Genomic DNA, 20,164 nt, shown 5'->3' on the forward strand with positions numbered 1-20,164 from the left:
TCAAGGTACGGTGGTCGCTAATTATTCCATGCTTCATTTGTGTGATGGTGCACTATTGTTTTAGTAATTTTGAATAAATATTGACAGGTTTTATATTGTCTGCGAATGACTAGTAGATGTATTTCATGGCAAGATAACATATAGCATTTTAATTATTTAATGTCTACACATTTTCTTCTGTTGAACTCAATGAAGACGCGCATACTAACCTGCGCATTCCTGAAAACAATTACTCGAAATGCTCCTGTCAACATAACGAGCATGGCTTTATATGTTTACTAATAAGTGAGTTTATATTTTTGACGAATTGGATACATATGTCTATATTGTATGTGCGGCTTTTAATCGGGTGTTGTCCTGGTTCTTCAGCGTCCTTGACCAAATCCAGCAGGCGCTTTAAACTAAAATAATGTTTTACTCTGAAAAACTGCAGTTGACACATTAATAAATCTTCGGCACGGTGTTTACAATATCCTTTCATATATTATCTATCTTCAAATCCCAAACCCGTATATTATATTTGGAGTGAAAAGATGCCGTCAGTGCTGCGCCTCGGCGGCGTTTGGCAGTCGAGTCGCGGAGCAACAGTGCCCCCAAGTGGTTAAAAACAAAGTGCTGTTTGAAACCATCATCGAATACTGGATTTTTTTGACGTTGTTTGTACCTGTATGATCATTTTGGCACGGCAAAGTTGGGACACTTTTTACCTTAATGCAGTATTCAGAAATATTTAGCTTTTTCTAATTATTAATTACAGCAATGGGGATGTTCCAATGAAGAAATTACTGTACATGACATGTAACATGTACTCTGTGTGCCTTTTTTTTTAATAAGAATAGCAATTTGTAGAAATCTCAGATGATTAAATATGCTTTCTGTTGTTTTTCCCTAGGTTTCTGATGCCAGCTCAGAGAAATTTTTCAGCACAGCAGCACTTAAAGGTAGGTGCCTTTTAATTGATTTTAATATTGTGCTAAAGGGTGTGTGGGTGTATTTTTTTTTGGGGGGGGGCATTGCATTTTGCCAGCATAGCAACAACTGCATGGTTGTAATCATAATGCAATAGTACATAAACTAGTTGCACACAAATATTCTGCCTCTTGTAGGTTTTTGCATATGCACGATGTCATTTGTTGCAATGCGACTGAGCAAGCCCCTTGCAAGGTTATGGCAAATGTGCTAAGCTGTGTGCCGGGTTAGTCGAGAAAGATGTTCTCAGGGAATAAAACAAGGGCGGGAAAGACTTCTATTTATGGCCTGGGTGTGCTAACACCACATGTGACCTCATTATCAAGTCACTAATTTGCTGTTAAAAGCAGACTCATTTTCTCTGGCTCAGGGCTAATGGAGGCCTCTCCTCCTGAATGGACATTCCTGTTTAATGTGGTGAGATAGGGGAGGGGCAGAGCTTGAGGGGATGCTTCAATACGAGGGTCGTGATCCCTTTAGGGCCGTGGAAGAAACCGGGACGGTCGCTGCTTATGCGTCCTCGTAGCAGCCCCTATTACCTTATTCTCCTCAGCACAAACACATTTCCCACATTCTGGCCTTTGATTCCCTCCAGGGCTTGATTTGTGGTATTCATTGGGGAGGGTAAAGGGGGGGATCTCAATGGCCTTGACAGGGAGGCTTCCTTTTGAACCTGCTTCTCTATAGACTGATTTGGTTCCCTTGAAAGGATTAAGGCTTCCTTTGTGCAGCTTAAATCAACAGAGGGCCACCCTCTTTCCCTTTCCATGAAAGGACCTGACCAGGGGAAACAGTAGAAAAAGTCTGCGTATTTTCTGTTTGCCCACTCTCTTGGCCCTTATTTCCATTTAAACGTGCCCTTTTCATCAATACCAGCCCTCCCTCGCCATATGTTAACGCCTCTTGCAAGAGGCGAGTAAAAGAATCCAGGTGCAAAGAGAAGAGAGAGCGGACCGTTGGTATTTTTATGGTGTTGGAATTAAAAGGGTTTTTTTGTTGGAGGGGATTACCATCAATCTAAAGGATCGACTAAATCATAGCATAAATAAATAACTAATTCTGATGGAAAAATATTAGTTTGCGGTTGATTAGTGAGACAACAAATGTGTTTGGGTAGCAAGTCATTCATTGAGGCTGCTGATGATGTTTAATACAAGATTTTGAAAAAATCAAAATGTCCACAAACATTAAGATCTCACCCGTACTTGAATGTGTCATTTTAATATAATAATAAAAAAATCCCGGCAAACGCTATCCTCAAGTGTTTTAGACTTTATCCCTCATCAAAGCATCAGATGGGTTTTTTTTCCATGCAGACTAAAGAAAAAAAAAACTTTGCGACACCTCACTCTCTCCCCCACCATCCTAATCACTCTCGCTTCATTTTACCCAGGAAGGGATTTCATTAACTAAGAGTCATTAAACGTAAGCTCTAATTAGCTCGGCTGTCAATGTCTCTGCAGGTGTCTTCTTGCATGCTCACCTGATACTTTAACTCTGTGAGGCATTTATCTTCGGTCAGGGAAAGAAAAAAAAAAAAATCGTTTTCAAGGATGTTGGTATCCTCCCGGGACCACTATCCAGGGATTGACACGCTGTGTTGTACAGATAGCGGAGATGACATAAGAGCACAGCCTGTGACCACAAAAACCCGCTGACAGATCCATGAAACAATTTAAGAGCTTTCCCAGAAGCTGCAATAGTGAATTTGATACACCTGATCCATCAGGCTTTTTTTTTAAGAACTGTATGTCTTATACTAAGAACTGTTTCTAAAATATTAAAGGTAGGTTGAGGTAGAAGATGCCACAATTTTCCCCAACACCATTAAAGTTGTATATTAACTAGCAATTTTACAATTGGCATTTCATTTCTGCATAACTTTCCATAAATTAACATCATTTAGAGTTGTTGGAATTGCTCAGCCCTTACAACAAGTGTTTACAGTGTCGCTCCAAGAATCATTATTTGCTGCACAAACCACATAATTATTTCATCATCATGCAATTTCAGTTTAAAGTTACAAAGATGTCTTTTTTTGTGCCAGCCCTAGTCCCTTGAGGTCTTTCTTCCAAAAATGAGTTCAGTGCAGCATACACATGATGTTGTGACCCCCCCTCACATCCCCACCTACAACACAACACTGATTTCACAGCGCTTTACTGGAGTTAATGTGAAAATGAAGCGAGCGTCGCTACCAGCGTGAAGAGTGCCATCAGTGAAGTGTGTCGGGCTTGAGTGCTTCTGTCACTAGGGGCGAAAGTAATGTGCGATGTGGAAGGTGTAATTTGCGGCGCTGATGGCATTGTTTAAAAAAAAAAAAAAAAAAAAAGCAGGGGTAAGCTTATATGATGGATATCAGAGCTGAAGAGCTCCCTGGATTGTCATGGAGAGCTCTGCAGGCTGCAAAATGGCCTGTGAGTGTATTAGTTGTGTGTGTGGGAGGTTTGTGTGTCTCTCTCCTCGTCATTCTCTCTGTTTCATGAGAGGGAGGTGGTTGATGGAGTTGTGCGTACTTCATGCCCGGCCGGGCAGCCACCTGCTGTAATCTCAAGTGATATAGAGAGCAGCAATCACATTGCAAATCACCTACATGCCGTTCACTTGACTGGAAAGAAAAGTTGGCCTTTCACAGCCCCAGTGTGGCTTTACTGCCTCGCCCCCTCCCCCATTCACTGACCCCACGCTGACCTCCGACGTCTGTGCGGTGTGGGAGTCAAGAAATCAGTGCAGATTGTGGAACTTGACCTGATGTGCAGTGGAAAGATGACCCGGCTACCATTTGCCTTTTGGGCCTTCTGAGGGATGGCTGCAGTCAAGGACAATATCTTTTCCCTCTGCCTGGAGCAGGGAGGTCACCAGGAGGTCACCGCCCCCCTACGTCTTCCATCCATAACAGTCGCAACAAAGCATTCCTGCGTTCGCGACTGGATCGGAAATTCAATTGTGTTCCAAAGCACTTTTACCACTTTTAAAATGATCCTCAATGAAAACGATGGATACGATCGATGTCACAGAGGTTAAAAAAAAAATCACATAATGCAATAAATTCAGATGATTGCTTCTGGGTCAAAAAGGAAATCAGAACATCAGAGCTCACTGGAGATAACCAAAGAAAGCAAAACTATTATGTTGATAATTGAGGCATCTAAAGCAACAAATTTCCAACATGGCCACTCTGTTCGGGCATGGACTAAATTTAACACTGGAGGGTCTACTTGTTGCCTACTTGACTGAAACTTGTTGACAGAAGATTCTGTTTAGACGAGATGTAGACACGGGCTCTGTTGGTCTTGGCATGTTGCCTTTGGCAGCAGTACAAAGAGGTCATTGAGAGGGTGTTCGTCAAGCCCAGAGGTTAGAGCCTAACTAAATCCATCCATCCATCTTAATGCATTTATTTCAGCACCAGGAGAGCTCCGGAGGGGGGAGTCTGTGTAAACACTCTCTGTTTCCGACATGCTACGGTAAACCCAAAGAACCTGGATTCCATCAGGCCAAAATTAAAGGTCACAAATATTTAAATGGGCTGCTCTCCAGAGATCAAAGTCAAAGGCATTTATGTTTCCCCCCTACCACGTCTTGTTTGCTTACTAGTTGGACTAGAATGGGCAGCAAGTGGACATACAAGGACAAATTTGTTTTTCAAGATAGTTTGCCGTTTTTATTTTTGTATATATTTAGCTACTGTGTGTCCATTTGAGAATCATTTTTACTGTTGAATTTGGGGAAAAATAGTATATAGCATTGACTTTTGTGCTGTGAGTGTTACATTGTGTTGCATACACTCAATGGTCACTTTATTAGGTACATGAGCATGATAATGATCTTAAAGTTTACTTTTTATTGACACTAAAGTAATAATTTATCGTTATGGTTGTAATTTGCAGACACAGAGAGACATTTCTAATATTATTTAACTAACGTATTTTCTGGACTATAAGGCGCACCTAAAAACTTTTCTCAAAGGCTGACAGTGCGCCTTATAGTCCGGAGCGCCTTATATATGGACCAAATTCCTAAATTTAAACTGGCCCGAAGCATTGTGTCATGAAATCAATCATAAGTGGCCCGCTGAAGACTATGAATCATAAATCAAAAAGACTATGGATCATTATTTTGTGATTATAAAGTAATTTGTTGCATCTGAAGTTGAAATAAAAAAGATAAAATGGAGAACGATTTGATTTGGATTAAAAATCTGACATGATGCATTAATGGTGTGCCTTATAGTCCGGTGCGCCTTATATAGACAAAGTTTTAAAATGGGCCATTCATTGAAGGTGCGCCTTACAGTCCGGTGCGCCTTATAGTCCGGAAAATACGGTACATGCATCAGAATGATGCAGAATGTTTTTTTTATAAGAGTCTGTAGGTGTTCCTAATGCAGTGTCAGGCACATTCAAAATGTCCATACATGCTATTGTGACATTTCGAGGCACTTTATAGTCACAGTGGGGGTGATGGAGATGCACAGTGTGAGATGGAACAAAAGCTACGGAATTGTCAGAATGGAAAGTACGTCTCCCTTCATCCCAAGAGAAATCGTCCCCATCAGCGTCACCAGTGACCATTGATCCAATGCGACATCAGCCACTCTCCTGCCAACTGTGCCGCATTAACAGGGTCAGAACACTACACACACACACCACTTATCAAGAAGCAGGCATTCCCTGGGCTCGTTGTTGGTGTGTTCAGGCCAATTATGCCTGTGTCAGTCTTAAGTCCCTGCGGCAGAGGTGACATTGCCAAAGCGGGAAAGAGAGCAGACCTCCTTAATGAGGCCTCATGGTGGCTCGCACGCGTATGCACATTAGTGTGTGCATGCATAACAGTAGGACTTGTGGTCTCCAATGATCAGTCCTAATCTGTCATGTGTCTCCGTGGTTGGCTTTATCCCCTCGTCAAGGTCTTCAGCCTCCAGCCATTTACCACTTACTGTCTCCCTGTTTTTTTAAAAAAGTGAGTGCTGTTCCCTCATGATACGAAGAGGAAAAAATGACGAATATTACATTCTCAATGTTAAGAGTCGCCGACTTTGCTTCTGTCGGTGGAGGCCGAGTACTACTTTCCTTTTGTTCTCACTAGCTGTCACTTATCAACAATAAGATTTACATATTTGCATTATGCAAATTTCTAGTTGTCAGAACGGAGAGATGCTATGCTATTGAGTGTTGAACATAAACATTCATTATAATCCCCAATAGTCCATGAAAAGGATACTCAAGTGGTATCTTGGAGTTTGTAAATCTATAAAAGAAGATATTTTTTTTGTTTTCCTGTCAGCTACCCAGAAGAGGGTCAGCGCAGTGGAAGCAAAAGTGTAAACATCCCCTTTTAGAGAGACAAAGAAGCTGAAAGAGAAAAGAGCACAAGGGCTCTGATCGGGATTGATGAAAGCAAGGATTTAATTGCTCCCACAAGAGAAGGGGTTATCTTTTCTCGCCCGCCCCTCCCACACTCCTCTCCTCGTGCACTCTGTGGTTCTCATAAATATGCAGGACAGAAATAAAGCTCTGATGAGCCGCAGGGCGGATTAGAGAGAACCACGAAGCGGCATGATGGTTTGTTAGCAGGACTTCACAGATCCTTTGCATGTGTTTCTGCTCTGTACACACACACACACACAGTCTGGCTTTCATTTGCCTCAACCCACATTTTATTATATTTCCACAGGCTACTATTACATGCAGACCTGGAGTGCTAGAAGTTGTGATAGCGGCTGCCAGGGCCATAGGGCAACATTGCCTCCTGTTTTTTGATGTGATCTCAAGCGAGAGTGAGGCTTAAATTGTTGAGTGATAATAAAAGTAAATGTTGAAAGATTTTCATCTTTTAAGTCAACAGTGTTGATTTTCTTTCCTCTTCCCTTCGTTGACTTCATCTTTTCTGGCGTGAAGCCACATTTTTTCTATCCCTGCCCAAACTCATCAATGTCCGTCGGGCTGTCACCATCTGCTAGAGATTATTCCGCTCCTGGTGGGAGCTATTTCATTTCAGGGTTTCGCCGTCAACTGTCGGGCTTGACTGTAAACACTTGTAGAAAAAAAATTTAAAAAAAAAACAGAAGGGATTGCATTTGCAGGCCTTTCAAGCCAAAAGCAAACAGTCAGTCGTGTCTTTACACGCTGTATGTTTTGTGGAGCCGTCAGCATATTGAGACTGAGGGGGGGGTGCTGGAGTATTTAATCCGGAAAGCCACGTTTGGAAGCCTTTTCCCTAAACTCTGCTCAGTCAGTACGCCGTGTGGCTTTTTGTGATGTACGAATCCTCTAGCCATCCGTGTCTGACTCTAGCCAGCTTGTCTGAGCCCCGTGTTCTCCGTGGATACGAGGCATTGCACAGAGGCTGCATTGTTCCAGTAACCTAAACCTCGACCAGCCGCTGCCCAAAGGGGGATATCGAGTTGTGTTCTCCCCGCAATTCCACAATCCTCACTTAATCTCCGAGGCTTGACAAGAAAGCAAGGAAGGCAGCTGACTGTTTAGATGGCAGGGGCAGTTCAAATAAACAACTCCGATCCCAACCAGCTTCACCCCCGCTTTCAAAAAGTAATACGGCCGCCCCAAAGCCACGAATCGTCACGCTCGGGCCCGCCAGCGGCTAATTTGAGGTGTTATTTTGGAAAGCACGTTGATGTGGTGGCCTCGAAAATGATCTTGGAGGGAGGACTTGGAAAGGTCTTTAAAGTTTCTTCTCAGTGTGTCTTGCTAATCCAACGACGATGAAACCTGAGCTAAGGGGTAATGGGACAGCACTTGACATGCTCACAAACACATGCACAAAAAAACACTGCTGCTTCTGAAGACTTAAGAAGTGAAAAGGCTACATGTAAATGGATACTTTGCTAGATCTTTGGATATTCGATACTCGCTGTCATGCTATTAGCACTCGGCTATGAGTTGCCCTTCCAATCGACACAGTCGGTAAATCTAATCCTCGCGAGCTGCTGTAGATGTGTAAAACCAGTTGGCTCCATTTGAAAGCCAGTGAAAGAAGTCTGAGACTGATGACTCTCTGGGGATACATTTCTCTCTTTCCAGCTTTCCAAATGCTTTTCTCCCCGGCGAAATCACGGCGGTGTCAGCATGTCAGCTCAAGCTGTCACTCAACGGATTGCTGCAAGCCAGTTACACTCACTCTGCTTGATGGCTCACGAGAGGCAGGAAGGAGCTGGGGGGGGGGATAAAAAAATAAAAGGAGGCATTTTCGACATTCAACACGCGAGATTAACGGTGTCTCGACACCCTTTACTGCAATCGGAGACTGAAAAGAGCAGAAAATTTGGTAACTGAACCTCCCTTGAAAGGAAACAGCTGCGGAATTAACCGTCCTCTGGCCCAAGTGGTCGATGTGGTTCAACCTTCTGACTGCATGGAGCACGGGAGGACATCATTGGCAGATGACAGCCCTGCACTTCATGAACCACAGCCTGATTGTTGCCTGGTATTGTTATGCATGTTTGAATGTAAATGCCACATGGGCTCGGGTTTGAGGTTTGTTGGTTCAACAGACGTCAGATATGTCATCACACCTTAGTGACTGACAGGAAACACGTTTCGTGTCTGCTGGTGGGAAATGATTCAGTTGTACTGGCATCCAGTTGAGTACTATGCACGCCATCCCATATAAGAGAAGCAAACCTTGATGATATGTCATGATATGAAACCTAGCATCTTGACAAACTGACAGAATTGGAGCACAAATCAATGACATTAAAAAAAAAAAAATGTTTTTAACTCATTCAGTGCCATTGAGGGTTTTAGACGTCAAAGATATTACCGTATTTTCCAGACTATAAGGCGCACCTTCAATGAATGGCCCATTTTAAAACTTTGTCCTTATATGAGGCGCACCATGAATGCATCATGTCAGATTTTTAATCCAAATCAAATCATTCTCCATTTGATCTTTTTTATTTCAACTTCAGACGCAACAAATTACTTTATAATCACAAAATAATGATCCATAGTCTTTTTGATTTATGAGTCATAGTCTTCAGCGGGCCACTTATGATTGATTTCATGACACAATGCTTCGGGCCAGTTTAAATTTAGGAATTTGGTCCATATATAAGGCGCACTGGACTATGAGACGCTTTTGGGAAAATTTTAGGTTTTTAGGTGCGCCTTATAGTCTGGAAAATACGGTAACTGTGAATCTGGCAAGTTGCAAGTCAGAAGCTAACCCATGATCATCTCGGTCACACATACTTCTCACCAGTGTTATGAAAAATGTCATCAGCTGGTACACGTGACATGTCGGGATTCAAATAGTGCGACACAGCTGCCAAGTCTCTGGGTATCGATTTACACCAACCAGCGTGGCAACATTGGCCAGCTATTTGCAAGCGGTCACAGTTGGGTCCTTGTTACATGCCGCTGTTATTTCAACACTGAAGTATGACTGCGTTAGATGCCTCAGTTGTGGTTGACAAGTGTTCCCCAGACGCTTCTCACTGGGGGGCTAGCTAGGTTTATTACCATGGCCGCTTGTGCATCCACAAGTTGTGCCCATCACTTGTGCCAACTTGCTTGTCATCGAGAACCTGCAATGTTCTTTCCACGACTCTATGGAATATAAAGGCGGCTTTGTTAGTCTGCAATGAGAAAGCACACAATTTTTTTGTGCGGCCTCCTCAAACTTAGTACTTGTGTTTGTCCCATACTTGCATTTGATATATTTTTTAATTAAACTTAATCGACTTAAAAATGTATCTGGAGCCAGATAAATTTATTTGGTTCAAAATTAAGTTCAACTGCAATTTTTCAGTGTATTTATTTGATATGCGATAATAGGAGCAAATTGTTTCCTAAGCATTTGCAAGCAGTTAAGATTGTGAACCTGTGTTTGGTAATGAAGAATTTGAACGAGAGACCTGAGACTTCAGTGTCTGACACGCACCAAAATAATCTCAAAATTTATTGCTCTTAAGGGTTACGTTAGTCTATTGAAAGACAGCCAGTTGTCCCACTTTGGGTATCTATATCGTATTTTCTCTAAAGGGGCTCACCCGAAGGACTTGGAAATGGGACACTCACTCTAACCTTATGTGCACATAAAGATACTGCAGGCGCAAACATTAAGGCAACTGTCAAAAGTAGCAGATTTTCCAATTGCTGTTGGCGGATTCAGATGCAGTTTGAAGACCAGATGTAATCAAAGCTAGTGTGGGTGGAAGAGTGTTGCCGTTACAGTAAATGACTTCATTACGACTTAAAGAGAGAGGACAAACATATCGTCTATGGTAAGGCAGCTACTTCCATGCAGCCTTAGACATAAACTGTAAGAGGAGCTCAGAACTTTTATTATTTTATGTAGCCCAGTCTATCTTTGAAGCAATTAATGTCACTCTATATATATATATATATACTTGCTTTTTGTCAAGTGCCAGGACTAGTCTGGAATATGGAACATATCCACATGAATTGGATATCTCCTGGATATCAAGTTTGTTATAAAAGCAAGTTAGATATTGAAACATCAATTTACAGCATTGGTGTACACCGCTGCCCCCTATTGGCATTTGGCTCAATGGTGACTTTGTATTACTGTGAGCCAATATCAGCATGCTGTGATATCCTCACTGAAAGACTGCACATGTCAAACTCACCCAAGCGTAATATTTGGCCTGCTCCCTCTCCTTCACCCCTGTCCCCCAAATATTTTTTTCGGATTAACCCCCCCCTCCCTGGCCTCCTTCAGCCACCCCTGGGAGTCTAGTACTAATAAAACATCTCGAGTCAAAGACCCTCCACATAGCGGGATGTCCAAGCTGTGTAATCCAACACGCCTCCCAGCTCTAGCATTAGAGAGCTGCTGACATGATAGCAAGTCTGGGAGGGCCAGCAGGGGAGCATCCATCATTGCCACACCTCAATGTCATGGACCCCATTCTGGGGCATTTGGACTAGCCCATTGGAGAAGTGTATTGCTCGCTCTCAGAAAAGCTAATGCTGTTAAAGGCTTCTGAGATAAGGAAGGGGAGGATAAGGGGCTAATAGTCTGGAGATTCCCTGGAGGCTTTGGCTATGAGATCAGCGAGAAAGCTTCTGCAGATAATGTTACTGACACAGGATTTTAGCTTCTCCGGGAGCTGATATCACCAAGCGAGAGTGTGTCGTTTAGCGTTGCAAATATAAACAGTCGTAGCATTTTGAGCACCCTAATGAATCATTTCCAAACTTGACATGTAAAGGCTCAACTTCGGTTGATGTGCACATTTGGGGGACATAGACCCCAACCCTCCAGAGAGGAGTATTATACCATCAGGGGTCTCAAAGCAACTTCCAATCGAGGCAACATGCTCAGCTGTCATCTACTAATATGAACTCTTGGGTATTCCACTCAGCTGGCAGACTTCCGTGTTTTGACTCGAGCAGATTCAGTATTCATGCAAAAGCTTTATTTTAAAGTACACAGCCAAATTCATTCCACTTTCAGTACTTTTGTGGGAACCCACACAGTAATGCATATTGGTTTAGATGACTTGGACCTGATAGAAGTGAACACCTTTTTATTATTGTTCTCATCTGTGCAGGAAAGAGTTTTGGTTTTGCCATGAATGCAGCTTCATACCTTATTATGAACTAATAAACAAAGTCCAATCCCTCACCAAAGGGACCCCGGAGACCATATGCTGCTGTCTAAATCACTGTCAGGACTTGCAATTCAAGCGTATTATGGTGTCAAACGCAATATGGAAATAGTTTGCCATCTAAATGGTTTCCAGACAAAGCCCTAAAACGTTTTTTAAAAAACGTTCTGCATAACAGGGGATTTGGAACGTGTTCATTTTTCCCTGCCAAAAGCCATAAACCCAGCTGAGTACAGAGATAGATTGTAGTTCAAATTTACTGAGACACGCAGGATGGAATCTTCAGTAATGGCTATGAATCATTTTTGCACAGTGCGAGGTGTAATAAATTCAACTTGACCAAACAGTTTTGGCCCCTTTGCTCATTGTTTCAGTTTTCATGCTGAGCAATCCAAAGAAGATGGTGAAATGCTGAAACGTGATTTGCTTAACATAAGTTACCATCTTTACACGTTCCAGGATTATTTGTTGGTTACGTTTTAACCTGGAACATATTACCGTAAATTTCGGACTATAAGCCGCTACTTTGTTCTCAGTTTTTGAACCCTAACGCACGATTTTTAGCTGGTGCGGCTTATAGTCCGAAAATTACGGTACTGTCAACTCATTCATTGCCAGTGATGTACTGCAGGTCGAATGTGGTTTTGAATCAATAGCACAACAAATTCCTTTTAGGATAAGACTGGAAAAGTATTTTGAGGTTGAAATAGACGAGAAGCCCTGACAGCAGAGGACTGAGGCTTATGATGTCGCACGGGTCTTTAGAGGCATCAATTTGTTAAGATGTCTGCAGGGCCGAGTGTCAGTTGTCATGTCCACCCGCCCTGACATAAAAGACAGACATTAGCAAAGTGCTTTTGGCTCAAGTTTCTAATGTATTTTTCAAAAGGACAGCTGCTGTCCTTCTAGTTACGCCTTTAAAACATGATCGCTTGCCTATTTGTCAATCATTTATAGTGGCTGAACTATATCAAGTGCAGACAACGAAATAGGATAAGCTAGGTTTATAGCTGACGAGAATAAGCATAACCTAATGACATGAACAAGGGGCACAGAAAATATGACATAAAACTGAAATCTAAACAAATTCATCAAGATTATAGCTCATGACCCAAAAAGTCTTCAGTCAACTTCAGCTTTTCTCTTCCCGAAATCGCACATTGGCTTCGTGGAAGGCTCTAACTAACTGTGCGCTAGTTAAAAATGCAATACCGCTGAAATATTGAGAAACTCCACAGAGCCAAGCGGGACTTGATCTTATTTGTTTCCAGGGATAAAGAAGACCAACAAATGAACCCTTATGGGAGAGAAAACGCCGCATGCTGTTCTTGTTCTTTCCTCCTCCGCCTGGCCCTGGAGTCTTCATTATGGACAGAATAGACATCGGCTTTGAATTTGTTTGTTAGCACATTTTCAAAACAAGCCATAGCTAGACCTCTAGGGTTTTGAAGGTGTAAGCAGGAGACTTGAAAATTGGGGATTTCCCCTTGTTGTTTTCCAGCCAATTCTTCTTTTGACCAGCATTTTTAAGTAGACTCCATTGTTAATGCAGGTGAAGAAGCAAGTGAGGTTTTACTTTGAGTACAGATGGCTATAAATAGGAAGAGACAACAAAACCACTTGAATGAATGTGCTGGTATTCTTGACCTTTGACACCTGGCAACAACCATTTCCACATGCAAATAATTATTTACCTCTGCAAAATTCAAATGAGGCATGTACCTAGGACAGCTAATACAATTATTTGTACGTCACTGGAAAGAGGTTATACAGGCGTTGTTTTGGCACAACCTGTTCCCGGTGGAGAAGGCGGCAACATGAAGGCCCGTTGTGACATGCGGCACCTTCATCTTAGAACATCGCACCTCTTTGTCAATTAAAGGCTTAGAATAGGTTGGGCAAAGTGGGAGGAGCTCTTACCAATCCTGCCACGAGCACTCCCTCAGGCCTTGAGAGAGCTAATTATCGCTTATGTATGCACTGTCATCTCCCATGAGCCTCTGGAGCAACAAATCTTGATGTCTGACGATACCTTCTGTTGGAGGAGGTCCCTATAGACAAACACCTGATATTAGCTATTGTTCTCTGACGTGATTTATATGTAGGATATCAGTTATGTTCGTTCTTAACAGTGTTTTGTTTTCTACTTTTGACGCAGTTCCGGATTTTGGCATCAATGCGCTCTCCACCAATGGCAGCCAGGTGCCTCACGGCCCAGGCCTCCTCAAGGTGTCAGGCCTAGAGCGCAGTCAAGAGAGGAGCCAGGAGAGCTGCAGGGACTCTCGACCTCCTTCGCCCAGCACGCCTAGTCGACCTTTGCCCCCACAATCCCTGCCTCAACCGCAGCCCCAACCTTTCCTCCCAAAGTCCCCTCCCTCAAGGAAGTCCCAGTCAATCAGTTCTACTCAGGCTTCGGCCTCCAGTCTTTCACTTTCAGAGGCTCCGCCCAGGCCTCAGTCTCCCGCAGCCGTGCCTCTCGCCCAGGGACAAAAGCACTCGCCGACCCCCCTTCCCCGGCCCCAGCAGCATCACCCGGAACTGCAGTCCAGACCCCGGTCTCAACATAGACCCGGGAGTCATCCGCATCCACCGTCGCCTGCTCCTCAGAGCAACCATACTCCGCTGCTGCAGCACCAGCAGCACGCCAGCCAGGCAGGGCCTCACCGGCCCCCCTCACGCTGCCACCCCCGACCCTTTCCTGCTTACGGCGTCCTCAACGGCCACAGGTATGACTAATCATCTACACCTCATCACCATTATTGTTTCTTTTAAAAGGACTTCTCAAGTATGCCATGAAGACAGAACATAGTTCTCCATAGTTCTCAGTTTAAGTTGTGTCACATTTTTTTCTTGGTTGGATTCCTTTACTGACATAGCAATAAGTCAGCTAACAATTGTCACAAGGCTAATATGAACAGTGGTGCAAGGATTTCCAAACTAATGAGGGCCGCTCAGTTAAAGACTTAGACTTAAATGCACCTTCAGAAGCAACTTGGTCCCACCTCAGGATGTCAGAGCTTGGCTCTGCAACACCTCAGCCATTGCCAGCCGTGCTGCTCTGCCAAAGCACCAACAAGGCCTCTTGGGTAGCCGCTGGCAATAATGGCAGGCAGCACCTGCAACTGAGCGCCAGTATGGCAAATGAGCTTTTAGGCTTAGTGCATGTGGAGGCTTTGTGGCTGCCTCTGGGGAACACCCACACACTACACATTGTTTGCTTACAGACGAGGAGAAAAAAAAAAAAAGTACCTCGCATCCTATTTCCAGTGCACATGTTCACTACCGGGACAGATGCTCATTTGGTTACACTTGCTGTTGGAAAATATATTTGCGTGCAATGGTGTCGCGAATGGATTTGGAAATGTAGGACATTTGCGAAGACGTACACGGATTTAGCAGACGCCTCGGCGGTTGACCTTCTTCCTTTTTATTATTCCCGCAGCAGCAGCAGCAGGAGTAGCACCCCTGGGAGCAAGCCCCAAGGGCCTCCTGCGCCTTCCTCACACCTCCCCCACCACCCACCTCCTCCTGTGCCAGGCGCCACCGCGTCAACCTTTCCTTTGCCTCTGGCGGCTAACCACAGCACCCCCCACAGCTTCCCCCCTGCATTGCAGTCCTCACCGCACCCTCATCACCCCAATATGTTCGCTCCTCCAGCGGCTTTGCCTCCACCACCACCGCTGACGTCGAGCACCCTGCCAGTACCAGGACATCCTGCTGCTGGGAGTGCCTACTCGGGTAAAAAAAAAAAAAACTATACATACATTTTCTCCTAGTTCAATAAAGCTGAAAATATGTTTTTTTTTCTTTTTTTTACTTTAATTTTGCCACAGGGGTAAAAAAGCAATTACAACAACAGTTTTCTCTGTGGGACCAAAAGGGGATCAAATCTCATCTTAGTATTTTAAAGTTCCAGCTGGCAGACGGTCTAACTTTGGGTTTCTAATTTAGTTTACTTTTATAAAAAAAAAAAAAAAAAAAGTAAATTGCTTTCTTCGTCTTCAAGTGAGACATTTTTGTAAGGTCGTGCAATCCAATTAAAACAAAACTTGCTATGTTGATTAGATAATTCCTTTTGATCCTCCTCCTCCTCCGCGTTTCTCTTTTACTATTCTGAAAGAAGTTCAGAATTTTATTTTTTTAAAGTGAGGGTTGTGGTGTACTTATTCTGTTATGGACAACTTTTTAAATCATTTCATGAGTATTAGGAGTCAGTTTCCTTTCCTCAGTATTTGACCTTTGTAGCTATTCTTCTGCTAAAATGTTTGTCAATTATTATAAATTAAGGTCAATTAACTGCCAGACCGGATTGAGTTCAGTTGTTAAGCAAATTAAGAGCCAAGGTGATAAAAATAGTAACCTGCTCTTTGCAATAATTGAAATCCATAAAAAGGGACTAGAGTTTTTTTTTTCTTTTTTACAATGTAAGTTTGTCTTTTGCAGAGCAAGACCTTCTGCGTCAGGAGCTCAACACACGTTTCTTGGCCTCCCAGAGCGCCGACCGCGGCGCCTCGCTGGGCCCCCCGCCCTACCTGCGCACCGAGTTCCACCAGCACCAGCATCAGCACCAGCATCAGCACCAACACACCCACCAGCACACGCACCAGCACACCTTCACGCCATTCCCCCACGCCATTATGCCCACCCCAGCACCATCCATGGTGCGTACCCCTGCCAGAAATGTGAGGATAAGTAGAACACAACCGAGTTGCGTTTGGTGTGCTGAATGTGGAAATGACATTTTCCTAATCTGTTTCACACATGTTGAAAATCGTCCGGGTGGGCGTTGAAAGTCTTTCCCCACTGGGGTTGTGATTTTACACAAACCGGCGTGTGTTTAAGCGGCACGTTGTACATACTTGTGGCTTTGCGGCCTCTCCGTGATGATGACCATGTGTCTGCCCATGCCACAATGATGCTTTTATTCATCCAGAAAGTCAATCTCGTGTTGTTTCTGGCTGGTTCTTTCCATCTTAAAATGCTAAATTGCCAATAACTTGCTTAAATCATACCCGCCCGCCAAGCTTTAGAACATAATATACTTACTAATTCATTTTGAATGTTGTGACATCACTTGGCGCCGTTAGGGTGTTTTCATTCCTGACATAAGACTTACATTAAGATCTGTTGGTGAGACCACAGGCATTGAGTGGCTAGCACACATCCATGGACATTCATTAGTGGCCAAAGAGGTTTACTTGGCTCTGATGATACCTCAAAGGCAGCAAGGCTTGGCCTCTGACAGCTAATGAGGCCATAAAAAGCCTCCTAATAGCGGCAGACTGGGGAAAATGTTCACCCCAAGCCTGCCCTCCACTACTAAAATGAGACCAGAGGAGATTTTACAAGATCTTCACATGATCACCAAAAGGGGGGAAAAAAAATCGTGTTGGGAAGTGGTCAATTCATTAGCACAGTTTTATAACAGTTTCATCTCCGTTTTGTAGCTTCTTGATATCTTTTAATGTTGTGTTTCCTTTCTCATGCAGTTTGACAAATACCCAACTAAAGTTGACCCCTTCTACAGACACAGTGTGAGTTTTCACTTTTTCTTGAGAATGTGCTTACACATTGTGCATGCATTTATATTTCATGTCATCTCATGCATTTCACCCGTTGCATGAGATTAAGATCCAATATGGCTGCAGAAGTTTAAAACAGATTCAGCCCACTATTGTAGAGAAGATTTGATGCATGAATGAAGTCACAGCTTCACTTAGTGGACAAACAGTGTAAGGACACCACTCGGCTATAATTGGCCAATTTCAACTTAATTTAATGTACTGTACCAAATTAATATTAAAAATGAGAATGTTCTGCATCTAGCAGCTACCAAAATTAAATCAAAGCAAGCTTTTTATTCAAACAGCTTTTTTATGACAAGAACTATTATAATGAATCACATTTCTCTGCAAAATAGTTGCCTTGCACACATGCTTACTTGGTTTACATTAGCCTTGCGCACGTTGCATCATTCGACAGCCTAGGTTTTTTTTTTTATGAATATATTAAAAAAAAAAGTTAAATAAATCCAAAGGGGGTGCAGGCTCCTGCTTTCATGTCTTGTGTTTTTTTGTGTAGCAAAATAAGGACGCCTATTTGATTTTTGAGGTTTGCACATTCTCTTGCATCTTACTAAGTGGCCCCTCCTCTCTTCTCTTCTCCCTCTTTTCATCTTCAGCTCTTTCACTCGTACCCACCGGCGATGTCGGGCCTCCCCCCTGTCATCCCTCCCACAGGACCCTTCAGCTCTCTGCAGGGTGCATTTCAGCCCAAGGTAACAACTCCTTCTAACAATACAGATGAAAATAAAATGTAAGACCTTTGACTGATTTTTTTTTTTCTGTCTCATCAAGACCTCAAATCCTCTCGATGTGTCCTCGAGACCAGGCGCTGTCCCGCATACGTTCTTACAAAAGGACCCAAGGGTGAGCAAACTGCTGGGTGACACCACTTAGTCATTCTAATGGGTGGTGACTTAGATTATGAATCATAATGTTTTTATTTGATCTTAGGCACACATAAAAATGGCCACTCACCCACATGAGTGGTGCAATGCTTAACCAACGGCTGACTCACTCACCTTTGTACCGATGTAAACATGCATTGAGTCATGAGCACTGTGATTAAATTAGTTTTACTGTCTTGATTAAATACAAAATGCAAATAGACAATCAGCATAAGGCATGAAATAGATTTTTATGGAAATGCGGGCCAGCCTTCACTGAATCACGCCTCTTTGGTGGTTGCACGCAAATTTCTAGCTTCCACATGGCGGGGTGTGTTTGAAATTTGGATGGAAGAATTTCCGCACCTTCAAAGCCAAGCACATAAAAAATAATAATGTGACAATAGGCCACGGCGTGTAATATGCGTTATGAGTACAGTTGTTAAAAAATTGACTGCAGTGATTTCCAGCTGGAAAGTTAGCGTTGGTTCTAACCCTTTTTGTTTTTCCTTTGTGGTGTAGCTAGCGGATCCATTTCGGCCCATTCTCAGGGTGAGTAAGCAGTGCTTTTGGATTATGTATTAAAACTACTTTTTTGGCTTAAAATCTTGGATATGACTTTTGTCCTGCTTTAAATGTTTAAATGATGATACCTCTGTGATAATAGGAGTCCTGTTGTATGATTGTATATTTCTATTTTATGCTTTTTAGAAACCAGGAAAGTGGTGTGCCATGCACGTTCATACTGCCTGGCAGATATACCATCATCAACAAAAAGTCAAGGTGAGGATTCTTTGGACTTTCTGAATCAGGTGTAGAACGTGCTTATTTATCATTCTAAATAGAATAGATCTACATTTAAAAGTGTAAAGCCAACCTTTTTGATACAACTTAAAAGTCTTCAAATATTTGTGATAAAGTGTCTGTCGAGGTTCTACAAAAGAATTCCAATCACATTTTACATTAGTTTCTCTGTGTTGGTTTTTGGTGTCTTCCAGCAGCAGATGCAGGTCGACCCTCACAAGTTGGATTTTGGCCTCAAGCCCGAGTTCCTGAGTCGACCTCCCGGCCCGAGCCTCTTCGGTGCCATCCATCACCCCAATGACCTGGCACGGCCTGCCACTCTCTTCTCTGCTGCAGGTGAGAATGAGGCATGTTAGATATTATCATGAATGTTATAAAAATAAGAATAAATAAATAATAATTGTGTGAATGAGACTATCAGTTATGAAGTGCTGTCTCCAAAAGTATTTTTAAAGTGCAATTTTAGATTGTGAGACTCGCTTCAGAGAACATTGACTTCATATTTAGGAATGAAAAATCAGCATAAAACAGCACAGGATGTTTATTTTTGTCCTCAGGCCCAACACACCCATCAGCAGGTCCCTTCGGCCATCCGGCCCACCACCCCGGAAACTTCCTCACCCCAGCACCTCACTTAGGTAAGAGCGCCCATGAAATAAGAAAATTTCGTGATCGAGCTGACGTTTCCTCTTTTTTCAGAACCTTTCAGTCGGCCGCCCTCCTTCGGCGGACTGGGAGCTCTTAGTTCATCGGCGTTTGGAGGACTGGGAAATCCAGCACTAAGTGAGTTTCAGCCTCATGAATTTCCTAAAAGTGCATTTTGAAAGACAAAATGGTGACGCAACGGTCGAGATACGCATTTAACTTGTGTCCTGCTGTGCTTTTCCGTGTGTTGAATCCCTGGCAGCGGCCAACTCGATGTTCGGCCATAAAGATGGCCCCAACTCGCAGCAGCACTTTGGTGGCAGTGCCAATAGCAACCACCAGGAGCCCTGGAACCGCCTGCACCGGACTCCGCCGTCCTTCCCCACACCCCCGCCTTGGCTGAAACCGGGAGAGTCGGAGAGGAGCGCCTCGGTCAGCTCACACGAGAGGGACAGGGACTCGGACAAACGTGACTCCATCAGCAGTAAAGATGACAAAGACAGGTGAGGTTCCTGGAAAAAATAAAATAAATAAAGTCTGTATTTTAAATATAATTAAAAATAATAATAATTATATAATACATTTAAAAATATATTAATGATGTAAAATAAAATTTATTGTGCAGGTGAGATTCCTGAAAAGTAAAAAAAAAAAAGATAATAATAAAGTCTGTACTTTAAATATAATTAAAAAAATATATA

At 43.0% G+C, this 20,164-nt stretch overlaps 1 protein-coding gene across 16 annotated transcripts in view; it reads left to right on the top strand.

Moving 5' to 3' along the window:
• The window catches only part of auts2a (activator of transcription and developmental regulator AUTS2 a), a 169,310-nt gene that overhangs the window by 146,477 nt on the left and 2,669 nt on the right, over nucleotides 1–20,164 (top strand). For 5 of the 16 annotated variants that reach the window (XM_088397868.1, XM_088397870.1, XM_088397882.1 and 2 more), the window contains 13 exons: nucleotides 893–941; nucleotides 13,725–14,292; nucleotides 15,009–15,304; nucleotides 16,010–16,248; nucleotides 17,056–17,100; nucleotides 17,748–17,843; nucleotides 17,923–17,994; nucleotides 18,537–18,566; nucleotides 18,726–18,797; nucleotides 19,013–19,154; nucleotides 19,355–19,456; nucleotides 19,518–19,601; nucleotides 19,714–19,966. In XM_088397868.1, coding sequence (XP_088253994.1) covers nucleotides 893–941; nucleotides 13,725–14,292; nucleotides 15,009–15,304; nucleotides 16,010–16,248; nucleotides 17,056–17,100; nucleotides 17,748–17,843; nucleotides 17,923–17,994; nucleotides 18,537–18,566; nucleotides 18,726–18,797; nucleotides 19,013–19,154; nucleotides 19,355–19,456; nucleotides 19,518–19,601; nucleotides 19,714–19,966 — 2,048 coding nt within the window. The remainder of the gene's footprint in view (nucleotides 1–892; nucleotides 942–13,724; nucleotides 14,293–15,008; nucleotides 15,305–16,009; nucleotides 16,249–17,055; nucleotides 17,101–17,747; nucleotides 17,844–17,922; nucleotides 17,995–18,536; nucleotides 18,567–18,725; nucleotides 18,798–19,012; nucleotides 19,155–19,354; nucleotides 19,457–19,517; nucleotides 19,602–19,713; nucleotides 19,967–20,164) is intronic. The other 11 variants (XM_088397878.1, XM_088397883.1, XM_088397879.1 and 8 more) reach the window with 8 other exon arrangements.

This window comes from Syngnathus floridae, chromosome 15 (genome assembly GCF_059516105.1).
Source record: "Syngnathus floridae isolate MCC-2025c chromosome 15, RoL_Sflo_1.0, whole genome shotgun sequence".
Lineage (NCBI taxonomy): Eukaryota > Metazoa > Chordata > Actinopteri > Syngnathiformes > Syngnathidae > Syngnathus > Syngnathus floridae.